The sequence below is a fragment of the Varroa destructor genome, unplaced genomic scaffold (genome assembly GCF_002443255.2).
Source record: "Varroa destructor unplaced genomic scaffold, Vdes_3.0 BEIS01000001.1, whole genome shotgun sequence".
Lineage (NCBI taxonomy): Eukaryota > Metazoa > Arthropoda > Arachnida > Mesostigmata > Varroidae > Varroa > Varroa destructor.
The window spans coordinates 27,683,500-27,697,880 of record NW_019211454.1 but is presented as its reverse complement, the minus strand read 5'-3'; the positions used below and the strand labels follow the sequence as shown (position 1 = coordinate 27,697,880).

The following is a 14,381-nucleotide window of genomic DNA, read 5'->3' as shown; positions in this document are numbered from 1 at the left end:
GGTGTCAAGCCGGCTCGTTTTCGTCGGCGTTTCTTCTTTTTTTCACATGTTCCACACGAAGATCCACCTACTGTGCGTATACGTGGTGTATTGCAAAGTGATGCCCAGATTGCTGGGACGCTGAAATTGTTGTCGACGTGTCGTGTGTCGCCGATGCTGCTGGATCTATGTCGTCCGAAACGAAAACGACGACAACGACAAAAACAACAGTAACGGCGCCAGCTTTAACAGCAACTATAGCAGCAGTAAGAACACCAGCCAGTGCGTCAACGCTGCCACTATCTGAAAGTTGCGACGGTTCGGAAGTCTCTACGAGCAGACGTTCTCGGCAGAGCAGACGTAGAGGGGGGCAATTTCAGCTGAAGCGTTTTGTTTGGATGGTGGATGGGAAGCTGGGGTCAGGTTTTCGGTGGAGTAAAAGTGTAGAAGTTCAAGGTGCCGAGAAAGGATGGGCGGATGTTAATTGCGAGACAAACGAGAACGGCAAAGCAAGTTGAACGGGAGAACAGCGACGTGGTGGAACGGCACAAGATTGAAAGTGAGAAATTCCGTGGAACACGGCGCAGCGCGGCCCTGAAAATAGCGAGCAAAACTATTGTGTGATGCAGAGGTTCTGCTGGAGAGCGGAAAAAGTTTAGAGTAAGTGGCCTGAAAAAAAATTGTGTTACATCAGGAACGCTGTTTAATGAAATAACATAGATAAATGAAAGCATTTCACCACTTTCATAGAACCAGGTATTGGCTCCGATAGTGAGGCATCGGAAAGATTGATTTAGAACTTTGTTCGGTAATTTTTTTCAATACTCTCTGGGTAATTTTAATAATTCTAGGGTTATGAAATAAGCGATTTCCGCTTGCGAGTTTAAGCTTTGTTGTTAGAATTTACAAAATAGATAACGGCACTTTTTATGTAGATTTGCAGATCTGAGAAAAACGCCTACACATAGTCAGTCAGTTTATTTTTTTCATCATTATTTTCTCAACTAGAACTATTTTAAGTTACTTGTACATTTAGTACATAACAAATGAAATATTAAAATACGAGACGCATGAAGGTTGTATATGTGGTTAGATAATTCGATTAAGTTCAGTTTCTAGACTAATAGCACATATGTATTTAACGGTCGCCATGTTCTGAGACCGCAGTCTTGTTTAGCTGTAATGTCCAAATTTGACTCATTTCAAATTCGATATGAATTCGGTGTGAACTTGATTTTGTTGAAGTTTCTTTGTATCTCTATAATCTCGAAGTGATTAATATCATGAAGGTTTCCGAAGAAAACCCGTCTGATGGCCGATCAGATGTCAGACAATGAAATGTCTTTTTTTCACAATAGAACAAAGCTCCATATCAGTATACAGGTATGCAGATACGTGTACAAAATGGTTATTGCAACGATATGCGGTAGTTCGAATAAAACCATTTCGATTTATCCGACTGCCCACTTTGTCCTTTTTAGCTATATCAGTTTCCAAGGGTCCTTTTTCGGCCAACAGCGGGCGTCCTGTCTTTTTATTTTCATCCTGTCTTTCCCTACCTACATTTGGAAGATGAGTCGCGAACTAGATCCCCTTCCGGTTCTACCAGAATACCTTCTTCCAGTCCCATTTTCCCTGCCGCTTGGCCATCATTTCCTTTCCGAAACGATTTGCTATTCGCTTTTCGTTCTCGGCACTTTTTCTTTACCAGTCGCCGTCGTCGTTTGCTAGTAGTCTCGTTCGATAGACATCTAGAGTCTGAACCCGGAGACTCGGAACTTGGGTTCTGAGCCAGCTAGCACTTCGCTAAGCGACTTACCAGCTACCCACAGTTGCTTTGAGATTTTCTCTCTATCACTGCCATTCCCTCTGTAATTTTTTTATCGGTGTGCAAATCAATCCCATCGCCAGAATAAGTGACAGCGTGCTCTCAAGCGATTTCCTCCGATTGTCTCCTGCTTCTCCGTCCGAATTGTTTTGATTGTTCTAAATAGGGCCGGCAGCGAGTGAGACAGTGCTAGCCCAATTTGTGATCCGTGAAAGAAAATAGGTCAAATAATAGCTTTTTCCCCAATTTTATTTTAGGTATAGTGTCTCTATAAAATGCGAAAAAAAATCTCTTTATTCTTTTACATCCATGTCGTTTTCAGCTCTGACGATGAGTAGCGATAGCGACGTTAAAAAAGCTAGAACGTACGGCGAGTACAAATAAATTTATAGCTGGTAATCAGAAAAATTATCTATAATAAATTAGGTTGTGTATGTATGTACGACCAAGAAATAGGATCGGTACGTGTTGTGCATGGGCGCCTATGTGGGCGGACTATCAATTATTTCTCGGTAGACATATAAAATTCAGTATGATCGACAACAACAATTGATTATATCGTTATTCGAAAAGTATCCTTCTGGATGAGGTTCGTGCTCGCCAGCTGGGCCTTCATAGTAACATTGGATAAAACCTAAGACAGTTTTCCTAGTATTAGGTACTACCTGTTTATTGGCACATCTGCTTAAGGAAAGTTTGTAATTTGGATCAAACAGGCTTACATATAGTTATGAGTTCGAAACAACGAACAATATTTCACTATAAAAAAATCTATTTTTTATAAACTGAAATATCGCTTAGTGCGAGCTATATGAATACGTGCACTTAAACCTAATTTGCAATTTAAAATATTGAGGAGATCAATCAGAGGAATACATTTGTGCGCTCAAGTGGTCATTTCAAGCGGTTTTCTATGAACAGAAATGGAAAAGTAAATAAATGTACATATTCTTAGCAGATCATGTGGAATTTTCAGGGGAAGTTCTTTCTAGTCGAAGCGAATAGCTTTTTTAGTGAATAGGGCTCGCTTGATTAAAGGAGAGCATAAAAAAAAAAAGGAATTAAGTTATCTCATACATAAAGATTACCACCAGTTTGACTATGCTGTAGGATGACGAACATCATGAAATTTACGAACAGTTGATACTTCCAGGGTATACTCAATTCTTTTATCTTGTCGAGATATATCAAAAGGTGCGTACCCTGATCTACTGCGTGTGACGCGGCCACGGAACGTGTGGGCATCTTACGCTGATAGAAGCTGAAGGAGATAGCGAAAAATAGAAAACTATCAAAATATTCTCTCGCCTCGCATCATTTAATTTGAAAACCATTATATCCATAAATTCTCTCACTGGCTTCTCAGTGACGAGATGGGTCCTTTTACGCCTATTTCGGTTAGTCACACGATAGGGAACTCATGCTCTCCAAAAATAGGCTCCTTGACGCCGTTGTTTCAATTTCCGTAAACATGATCAGGGAAAAGCCCTGCCAGGAGCGTCAAGGGGCTACGAAACGTGAAAAAAACATTCTTTCACCCGATAGTGGTCCTTGCTTGCGCTTATCGACCTCACATCGGATACGTCGACGCGTGCACGTAACGTCAAAGCGATGCTAAAGCTTTTTTCTTGAATTTCGTTTTCTTTCGCGCAACTCAAACGTTTTCATCTTTTATATCTGCCTTTTGTATTGATGCCTATCATTCTCTTCCGTGTAAGTTTCCCTCACTGCCAATCTTTTAAGTGATAGCTCGCCTCCTTAAACGAACGAATAGCAGACGAGTCGCCACCTTTCGAGCAGCGTGCCTCATGAAGAACTGCTTTCCTTGGCTTTAGAACCCTATGGTGACGTCCATTTTCTCTGATCTTCGTCCCTTTTCCTTAAACTAGTAATACCTTGGATCAGAAGCACTGGTCAACGGGGGACGGTGGGTGGCAGCAAAACATAGATGATGGAAATCATTTATCATCGATGTATTTCTGTAGGTTGAAGAATAAGTGGAACAGGAAGAGGGCCGAAGGTCGGAAACTTGGCTGTCTTTGTTACAGGAATATACTTCAATGTTCAGAATACAAAGGATAAGAACGAGATTACGGGTTCCTCATGGAAAATTTTGGGCATACATAAGAAGTGCAAGTGAGTGGAAGAATAGAGGATTTTTGAATACAGTATACTAACATAGCTTTTATCAGCCATTGTCGCGATTTCAGTCTTTCCCGCAAGTTCATTAGATTGAGTGTATGCCTGGATTAGTTAATCATACGTTACAATGAGCCGTAGATATATGGCGTATACTTTCCTTGCCACGTTAAAACTATTTGTGGCAAGTTAAGCCAACGATTTTGCCGATAAACGTGCGGTTGTTAAGCAAATGGGAAACACACTCTGATTTTACAATTAAGCACACGTTTAAATACAAACAAATGTATCATCATCCAGTTGTGTAGAGACCGTCTTTAAAATTCGTTTTATTCTATAACTTCCATTTACGAGCTACGCATGCAGAGAATTTAAGATTATGTTACTAATCGATCGCTTATACATATTTTATATAATATATGTATATATACGTTTATCATACACAGCACTTGCTGCTTCAGGAAAACAGAATACTTAGGTGAAGAAGCATAGTTCTGAAGCACAAGAGCCATGTTTTAATAGATAGTCAACATTATGTTTCGAATCTCACAGCCGGTATCGCCGTTACGCATCCTATCAGGCGTCCAACAGAAACCTGACCAAAACAACGTTGGTAAGTAATTGAACCTACTGATTTCTGTCTGTAGACTCGTGGTGTGATATGTGACGTTTATATCATATATTTATATCAATGTGTGTCCGTTCTTTTTGTTAAGGTTCTTTCAATACACACCGAAAAATGTCACATATAGATAAGGATTTGTATTATTGTAGCCCTTAAAATATATAAAATTATAATATTATTGGTAACTCTAATAGATTCGTGAATGTGTAGGATAACGCAAACTGGAAGCTTCGTATACAGAAGAGCTAAACGTGTAAACCAGAAACACCGCTAGAAAATTTGCTAAGTTAGTCTTCTTTGCTGTCTAAATATTTCAGGTAGCGTCGGTCCACTATGAGCGGTATGAGGAGCTGGCGAACTGCCAACATTGCCACGATGATTGCTGGGAATGCCATCGTTAGATACGGCCAGGGAGAAAAGCCGATGACACAAAAAATAAAAAGTTGTACTAACTGACAGCACGTAAATACGTGAAGTGACCTTTGAGTACAACGGCGCACGTAATGACAAGGCGGATACGACTGAAATGTTGAAACACGAGCCGAAAAATGAGTATGTTAGAATGCTGCACATACACATAGATATCATATACCAAGTATAATAATAAGGTGATTATTACACTATTACTGAACCAAGTATTATACCATCCCCTTTTCACAACTGAGTTGACGACACGTACTGCACGTAATAATTATCCAACTGGCATGCTGCGATTCGGTCAACTAATGTAATTATCTTAATAAAACACAAATCATAAATAATCACAACAGTGGCATAGCCAAATCAACACAGTTAAAAATAGACGTCTATACCTATCTGTAATAGGAAAATAACAGTTAGAGCAGCGATTGGGTAAGATCCTACCCTTTGTTCGGTTACGAAAAGAAGGAGTCGTTTGAAAAACTGGTTTGACCGAAGTGAAGAGATAGCCATGAAGAGAAAAAGTCCATCGAGAACCGCCGTTGGAATATATCCCAATGGATGCGGCAAGAGCAGGATCGAGAAGCCCAGTAGGATGTGGGCCACCAATGAAGTTACCCGGGTCTCGCGAGACTTCATCACGATCTGCGTCGTAGGTGAGCATTTGAAACATAACAACTATGATTACGTACTATCTCTTTCAGCCAACTGACACAAGTGAACTGCATGAGTTACCCGCATGAATTCTGTTCGTCTATATCGAGAAGAATTTTTTTCCTCACCCTTTTGAAGCTGACAGCAAAAAATTTTTGCTCTATTTTCGCTATTTATTATAAAATGATTAGTAGTCTAAAGCTAAAAATCAAACAAGCAATGGTAAATTAACCGATTAGATCATCTTAATGATTATATTGATATGATGATTATTCTTTGTACTGCACGTGCAAATCTAGACTGTTACGCACGTGCTGCACATAGCCTTCGACGACGCGTTCCTCCGAATCAGATAATGCTCGAGCATGGAGCGGCGAATGCGGCAGTACCCCGTGCATCCATGGAAGGCCAACAATTGAGAGAAACGCGTTTAAGACTGCAACTACCAGTATGTCCCAGTCGTATGCTGTACCTGTATAGCCATCAGTAACACACAGCGTCGCTTTGGATAGCATTCGCTTTTTGCACTAAAATAGGCCCAGTTATTATATATTTTTTTATGCTATGCAATAGTAATAGACAAACTACAGCCTATTATTGCTAGTCTAACATGTGGTAGCTGTGAACCTTTCTTTAGCTTGTGAACTGCTGTCTCGACCATTGCTGCGGAGATGTTTTGGTCCATAACGAACAGGAGGGAAAGTGCAAAACCAAGCCCGATTGAGATAAGCAGTGGTAAAGTATCTATCGATTCAATGCGGGCAACTGTGAAAATCTGGAATAATCGTAAAGCCGTTAGAAAATGATTTAATTGTATCACTAACTTTGAAAAATTTGAATTCACTATAATCGAAAGCAACGTGGCAGGCAAAATGTGAAGCTTTTGATTGAAGGGGAGAGGTAAAATACATGGAATAGGCACATACGTATGCTCGGCAAATGTCACGATCCAAGTTAATATATCTTTTAATAGCTAATAACATATTTTTGTGTACGTTGAGCTTTTATAAATTTGTTTATATGTGTCGTAGGGTAATATCGAACAAGAGACTGAATTTTGCAATCTATCAAAGTGAAGAAACGAGCAAATTCTACATACACCCACTTCATATTTAATACATATATAAGTCAATAAAGTATATAAGTCAATCGTAATTGGTATTAATTGTCCGTGTCAACCAGACAGCTAATAACAAATACGACTGGCTAGCTTAAATTTGGGACTTCCTTTAACTTATTCTGTCTTGAAGGTGTTCATAGTGACATAAATTAGTCTGAACTAGCACAATTTTGTTAATTCAACCCTGAGCGTTTTTCGCGCATTTTTTGAGCTGTCCTTCAATACCGGAAGTAGATAAAGAGAAAACAAAAAGAACACTAAAAGTACGTCAACCAAAGCACAGTAGATGTTGCTTTAAATGAATAGAATAAATAAATAAATAAGATGTAAATACTAAATAAGCTTTAAATAACGATGACTAAATTAGACTTGTGATTCACACGAATGACGCGTGCCATGTTCCAATAGGGAAGTGAAGTTCCAGATGAGAAGCATCGATGTATTTTTCCATAGAATTTAGATCTTTATTCCCGGCTCGATAATTGTGCTCGTTATATCCTTTAGGCATACTTAGGCGTAATTATATCCTTTATATATCTCTGGTAAGTGATGCGCTACCCTCAAAGAGCTATGTTTCTTATTACCTCGGATGATAAATATATCCTTAAATATTAGGTGGTTCTTTTCTGTGGAGCTTTTGTTTCGAATGCTTACGTTGTCATTACTGGCCATCTACTCGTTCGCGGAGACTGTCAACGTACCGACAAAGCGCTTAGATGTATACTAATGAGGATTAGAATTACCATCTGAAACGTCGCGTGTAGCAGTGTAGCGCGACATTTTGCCAGCAGTATTGGTGTGTTCCATTTCGAACTCCATCTCCTCTGTGAGTGCCGTGCAGTAATAGTACTACGGTACTTCACTGATTTATTCATCTGAGCTACCAGCTTGCCAGTAACCGCTCATATAACCTTAGATTTGTGACTATTAATAAAACGAACCTTATCATTGAAACGAAATACTTTGGAGATGCAGGTTACTCAATGTTTTCACTCCAGGTGTTGAATCTATATTAGGTTGAGATTTTTTTGGCAACCTACGGAAACGTGCAGATCTGATAGCTCTCGGTATATAGCGCATCCTAAGAACGGAGGATGATTTCATAGTGAAAATTAGGCCGAAACTACTCGCTCGCTACCCAACGTTTTGTGCCTCGTTTGGAGTGTTTGCATCTAGTATTACCGTTAGGGATACTTCGAAACAGGGTTGAACTTACCCAACCATCGTTGTCGTCTCTAAAGTCGTTAGTGGGTAGTTCCGGAAAGATGAAAACCCCAACTAGTGAAACAGCAATCACAGCTAACGGAAGTGCATAATCCGAGAGCAGTTCACGTAGTTTCGGCGAGAGGTACGGCGTTCGGGTGAGATTGGACAAGGTGAGACCTAACCAGAGCGTTGCCAGCATGAGGATAATAAACAGAAGTGATACTTCGCGACGGCACGGACCTACGCTATCAGCGAAACCACCCACTCCGGCTTGTTCAACCAGAACGCCCAATGATGATCTTCCAAGTCCGCTTACCTCATACGCGGATGAAGAGCGATTGAGTTGGCACGGACTGTAGTATCTAGATACGCGACCCACCACCGTCAGTTGGTTGAACGTCAGGCCATGGGGGTGACGATGATGATGATGGTAGTTGTAGGGTTGCATGGACAAGAGAGTGACAAAGAAAAGGCACAAGAGAGGAAAGGCTTCTTATTGTTAGTATCGACACTAACACAGAGTCACTGGGGCCTACAGGATAGAGCCCCTACGCAGCAATCTCTAATAGAAGAGCTTGATCGCCTGACCCACCCGACTCGTCAGCCAGTAAATAGCGCGTTGCCTCATTGCCTAGTCACAGGATTGCCGCCTCATAGCCCACTGCAGATACTGTCTATAACGAAAGAGGGCTGATGACGAAAGATTAATATAATCTTCTAAAAATAAGGTGATTGCAAGGCCTGAAATACAAAAGCCCCAGACAATGGTAAAGCGGCATCAGAGCTACGGAGGCGCCGTGCATCGCGGATTAGTTTCTAACTCTATCTGCCCTTGATATAGTAAAAATGAGAAACTAATTTTCACGTTTCACGCTCATATGATCCTACTTTTGTGTAGCGGGTTGCAGAACCCACTGAGTGACATCGATACCAAAACTGAGATTACGGATCCAACATGTAGCTGAAATTATCCTCTAACACGATGCAAAGTCTTTCTAAGGAAAAAATCCCATCGATTTTAGTTTTGTAGACACCGTTTGATACCGGCCGCGGCATTATCGCTTGAACTTGTTCTTCAAGCCAACAAACTGACTTCAGTTTTTACTTCTCCCATTACAGCTGTCAAATTTCCCTCAAATCCCTCCACAGCATGAACGTCGTGATATATACTGCCCATAGCAAAGCAATTCCGCGGTATAGCAGAACACGTGTTATAAAACCAGTCTAATGCGAATAAGTAAATAAATAACGTGCATCTTGTAGCATACTATGGTGACGATAAGCTTTGTGGGAAAGTGTGCCTGTTTACTCATTCGTAAAGGCAAAGAGCTGGTGGTAGATTAGGGCCATGTACAGTTCAAAAAATAGGATGAAAACAGCTCAATCAAAATGAAACATGGAAAAGAGAAGACCAAAAGTGGGAAAGTCAACTAGCAGTCATAGTAGAGGAGCAGTCATCTTTTTATTACATATTGCTGATACTCGAGCCTTTGAACATTCTTCAGTCTACATAAGTCAATAGAAGTGCCCATGACCGCATTAGCCGATGCGTGTCGTATTTGCAAATGATATTCATATTAGAAACACTCAGTAATTATTGATTATATGAAACATATTTACTCCCCTTTTGTAATCTAGGCACTTGTCCATACCAGGACATGTGCCAAACTGCCGCCAACATGGTCGAATATGGGGTCGTTTATCATAGAATGCTGCGGAGAAAGAAAACGTCGGTTTCTACGGCATATTTTTCAAAATCGAACGTGAGTGGGAAATTCCTGCCATATGCTCGTTATTGAATCCGCAGAGGCCACGCGTAACTCCCAAGTGCGGTAAATCACGATAAGTACCACCCCTCGTAAAAAGCAACGAAATAACTCACGTATACGCGCCAATTGTTCTAAAAGTTTTGGACGTCTCGAAGGACCAAAAATGACAAGTGAAAAGAAGGTTTAATTGGAAAGGATCTTGCTCAAAGGGGATGGACGTGGCGACTGACGATCCAACTCAATGCGTGCCAAGCATAATTCAGTTCATTACTCTTTCGGATATTCCCGGTTTTAGTCATAGAAAATCAATAAAAGACAGGCAGGTAGCCACAGCTAAGCATAGCGCAAGTTTGAGAGGTGTAGAACGATCATCGAGTACCCGGATGTCCACTAACGGTTTTTCCAAAAGCATGCCAATATGTTTTACAACATCGATTTTGATGCTTCGGCAAAAAACGCTTGCCTTCAGTTTTTTAGGCTCAAGAAGAAAATTAGATACGTAATTTGCGAGACGCTCGTGTTACGACTGAGATCATAACTGTATGATTATAAGAACTGTGATACCGCTTTTTAGGAAAGATTCAGAGAGGCTTGAGGGGCGTGAAAGTCGCCATTTTCGATTGTCAAACGGGCATATTTTTGCTGAAGCTGCCTATTTAGTAGAGCCGGCAGCTGTACTGTTACAACATGGGAACTATTGAAGAAAACTTAAAAGCATCTCTGGCCAAAAACAATGTACTTTTCTGCATATGGAACGAGTATGAGTTTCTAAAAAATTCAAATATTGTTGCACCAGCTGTGTCACAGATCTTATAAAGGTTACTGTTGTATGCCTTGCATGTGACGGATATCCTGGTCAAAATGAGAACTCAACAATATCTTTCATGGTCTTATTTTAGTTAAAGAATCACCCGTCTGAGTAAACACAGAAAGTGCAGCTGGTCTTCCCGACTGTTGGCCATTCTTTCTTAATGATAAATCAAGTGATCGGATACACTTAGAGGACCGTTAAAAGCTACACGATTATCATCGTTAACGAAGAATACCATAATACTTTTGAAAACCATTTGATAACGGTGAAATTTGGTGACACTATAGATGATCTTAGAGAGACGGCGATGCAGCGTTTTTTAAGCTATTTTATTTTATTATTTAACCTATTTTAAGCTAATAGAATAAAAAAAAGTAATCTTTGTAGGCAGCGGCGCCAGCTTTGTGGGTTAGGAAGGTGACAGTTATACTGTAGGGTCTGATGCCTTCAAGTCGTCTTTGAAGCGGGTAAGAGGTCTTTTCCTTCTCCACCTTTAGAAAACTTCTGATCTTTCGCCAACAAATCAACGAGAATGAGACGATGTTAAGCTCTTTTCGAGGTAAGGTACGAGTCGATAAAGACCCTTAGCTACGATGGCAGGCCTTTGCACGAATTGGCAACGAACAGCGTTCAAAATGGCAGTAGCTCTGATAACACATGCATGTAGGCCAATTACGCGTAGTTTACCAGTATCCTGAAATCTGTAATAGGGGCCATTATATACGCATTTTTGCGTCTCAAAGTTGTCCAACTGAAAAAAGCATACTTTTTACAAGACGCACCACGAAATCCGGATTTCTTAAGTGTGGAACATAACTGATGATGGCCTTTTATATTAGAGTGTAATGGAGCAATTGCTATATATCAGGCAAATAAACTTGTTCTCTCAAAATCTTCTAAATATAAATATAAAATATATAAAAATAAATAATGAGTTTTGCTATATATATATATATATATATATATATATGTGCGCACTCATATATAAACACACGAAATTACATTTCGAAATGGAAAATCATTGAAATAAATCGAAGTTATTATCTATCGTTTTTAAAAGTAACAGCCCCAATGCATTTTATGATAGCAGATGCAGAGTACAGTCAATTAGCGCGCAACTGGTTACAAATAGGAAAATTTGATTAATATTTAAGGACGTTATAGCAAGCACACTTCGCTAACATTTGTTTTCTGTTTTACAATCTTCGAATCAAGTTAACGACGTCCTTATTAAGTCACAGGATCTAATGGAACACCCTACGCGATAGTAAATAATTAATATCGAGAGCTGTGGCGGGAGCCTACCCATCTTAAAGTCCATCAGTGTTAACCCTTGTCGACTTTGATGTATTTCAATAAAGTATAAAGATCTAATACTAAATGTTGCATGATAGCATATACCACAGTCCAACACGAAGACGTAGCAATGGTTGCTCTTTTCGGTCCGCCTGTGACCTATTCTCTTGCCGAGTTGTGACTCGTGATAAACGACGGATCTTCTACAATAATCGCAGACAGTCTTATTAATGGAAGGATGAAATTCTATTGACGAAACATCGCCCTAAAACAAATGTACAGCCGCAATGGCTTATAATTCTTGTTTTCCGGACTAGTGCAGGTGTTCCTGGTCAGAATTACGTGCTGCGACCTTGGGGATGAGAGAGATTGTTGCCAGCAATGACGCAGGACTTCCATCGAGACAAGTTGACCCTCTGTGAGCTCTATGAAACACAGCAGTCCACGGCACGTGAGCGCTATTTCAGAAAAAAAATCACACAGAATATGTAATACAAGGAAGTTTCGGACACGAAACAAACCTTTGAAAGTTGTGGTAAACGTCTTTTCCCGCATCTACAAACAACGCAATGGTGATAAACAACGAAAATATCTCTTCAGTCGAACGTGTATACCACTGCGTTATCCGGGAGACGTCGAAAACCGCATAGAGTGCAAGGAAGGCGCAACAGAAGAATCCCACACAGGCGTACATCACTCCGAAATCAGTTTTCCATTCTTGGCTTATACTGTGCACGATTTTTACGAACAGTGAAAGCGGCGCCGTAGTCATCAAAATGACAAGCGGTTGGCCACTGATCAAAGAAAAATATAAACCTCCGATCACCTGACTGATAAGCGTTTTCCGGACGTTCAGTCGACCATCGGTATTGGTGTTATTCAGTGTTCCGAACGCGATCACCGGCAGTAGAATGCTGAAGTAGAGAAACAGCGTAGTGGATATCGTCTTATAGATCGAGCGTTGGTCTCTAACGCTATCAGTGAAATCTGACAGATAGTGGGGAAGTCGCCGTCGAAGATCCTGAATAATTCCTCGAAATGGGTAAAATTTAGACTTCGCTGGTGGTTCGAAATCGCCATCTGTTGTCGAGGTTTGAAAGAGGACAAAATTATCTAAATCAGTTAGAATTCTTTTAAAGTCGGCCTCTGTTTTAGCTTCGTCGATGAGTCGATGACGTATTGATGGGTTAGACAGTAGCGTCGCGAATGTTCGTAATACCTCAAGTGGAGTCTTCGTAGCCTTGGTATTAAGTGGTGTTACTGCCGCAACGATGAAATAAACCCGCTCTGCGGTTGAACCAAAATTGACTGGAGTAGCTAAGCGACACACGCCAATGTGGCGGCTGTTGATCGGTACAACGCAAGGGACGCACAAAAAGCTGCTGTTAAACACCATAAAGTGGTTGTCGCGTTGATCGCATGACACTGACACAAGTGAATCGGAAATAACATTACCGCTATTAGCGAAACAGACACCCTGTAACGCAAAATTAACCAGCTTCGAATTCCCGCTTAACATTTTGTTAAGTAGTAATTCCATGATAATGACTAAACTGTTCTCATGGATGTCCATGATAACCGAGATTTCGGACGCGAGGTCCCGGGCAGCGCGCACTTCCGAATCGAAGTCCCGTAAAGGCACCTTTCTAAGAGACTTGTGTACAAGAAGCTGAGTCTTACCAACCAAGGTTTGAATACCTGCTGTTCTATCTGGATCATTACTTTCATCGGTACTACAATTTTGGTCGGGAAACATAATAACTGTTATAGCTGTGGTACAGCAGGTCACGATTGGCCAAGAAAAATGTTCAGCCGGCTACCAAAATGTTGCCCCTGCTACTCGCTAGAGGTCGATGCGTAGGAGCTTTTATGTTTCGAGTTTTACGTCCGGCGTCGCCATTAGCCATTCCATCAGACATGTAAGAACTGGCAGGAAGTAAATTTAATCTCTGTCGTTATTCTTTTATGACACGGTTGCTCACTTAGATTACGACTTTAATCTTGGTAGGCCATATCATGGCATGATACATCAGTCATGATGTTTCCATGCAGTTTGCTGTAGCATTACTCCTCGATTGGATTGTCTATTATAGACACTACTATACGTGATATAAATACCCGATTAGCTGCGTTCAGATCTGATGTAGAGTATGTTGCAAGAACGATACAACCTAAAACTGTGTAAATGTGTTGTGTTCACATAATTAACTATAAATCTTAAGTTCAAGTTTTGCTCTAATATACACATAACTAAAAAAAATCGGTGGTCTTCCGAGTCAGTCAAAGCTGAAATTTCGAACGATGGAAGTATCAACCCGTGGAAGCCGTTGCACGTAAGAGCCATTTCAATGTATATGGAAGCTTTAATAAAACATAGACAAAAAAATAAGAGAAATTAAATTCTATCAAGTTGGATGGTTCTGATTATAATGTTTAAATATGGCTCAAGATGGATACAGGCACCGTACATTTAGATAATAGAAGTAATTTCAACAACCATAATTTTGAAAGAAATATGCCTTTCAACACATATA

At 40.4% G+C, this 14,381-nt stretch overlaps 1 protein-coding gene across 2 annotated transcripts; it reads right to left on the bottom strand.

Annotated features, from left to right (window-relative positions):
• Nucleotides 1-4,233: 4,233 nt before the first annotated feature.
• LOC111254496 (solute carrier family 4 member 11-like) lies at nucleotides 4,234-13,751 on the bottom strand. 2 transcript variants are annotated; one of them, XM_022815401.2, is made up of 6 exons: nucleotides 12,369-13,750; nucleotides 7,982-8,333; nucleotides 6,273-6,420; nucleotides 5,957-6,117; nucleotides 5,436-5,636; nucleotides 4,234-5,092 (listed from the first exon to the last, which is right to left on the bottom strand). In XM_022815401.2, exons 1-6 carry the CDS (start codon nucleotides 13,601-13,603, stop codon nucleotides 4,859-4,861), a joined length of 2,331 nt encoding a protein of 776 aa, XP_022671136.1. In that variant the 5' UTR covers nucleotides 13,604-13,750; the 3' UTR covers nucleotides 4,234-4,858. The 2 variants fall into 2 exon arrangements, with proteins under 2 accessions (XP_022671136.1, XP_086844446.1); XM_086988320.1 differs by lacking the exon at nucleotides 6,273-6,420 and having other exon boundaries at nucleotides 5,957-6,172; nucleotides 12,369-13,751.
• Between the last annotated feature and the right edge of the window lie 630 nt (nucleotides 13,752-14,381).

Bases quoted from the DNA above. Each gene is read 5' to 3' on its own strand.
- LOC111254496 (XM_022815401.2), bottom strand. From the start codon at position 13,603: ATGTTTCCCGACCAAAATTGTAGTACCGATGAAAGTAATGATCCAGAT. The intron at 6,421-7,981 runs GTAAGTTCAACC...CGATTATTCCAG, and splicing joins GAGACGACAACGATGGTTGG to ATTTTCACAGTTGCCCGCAT. The intron at 6,118-6,272 runs GTTCACAGCTAC...ATGGCTATACAG, and splicing joins AGTTCACAAGCTAAAGAAAG to GTACAGCATACGACTGGGAC.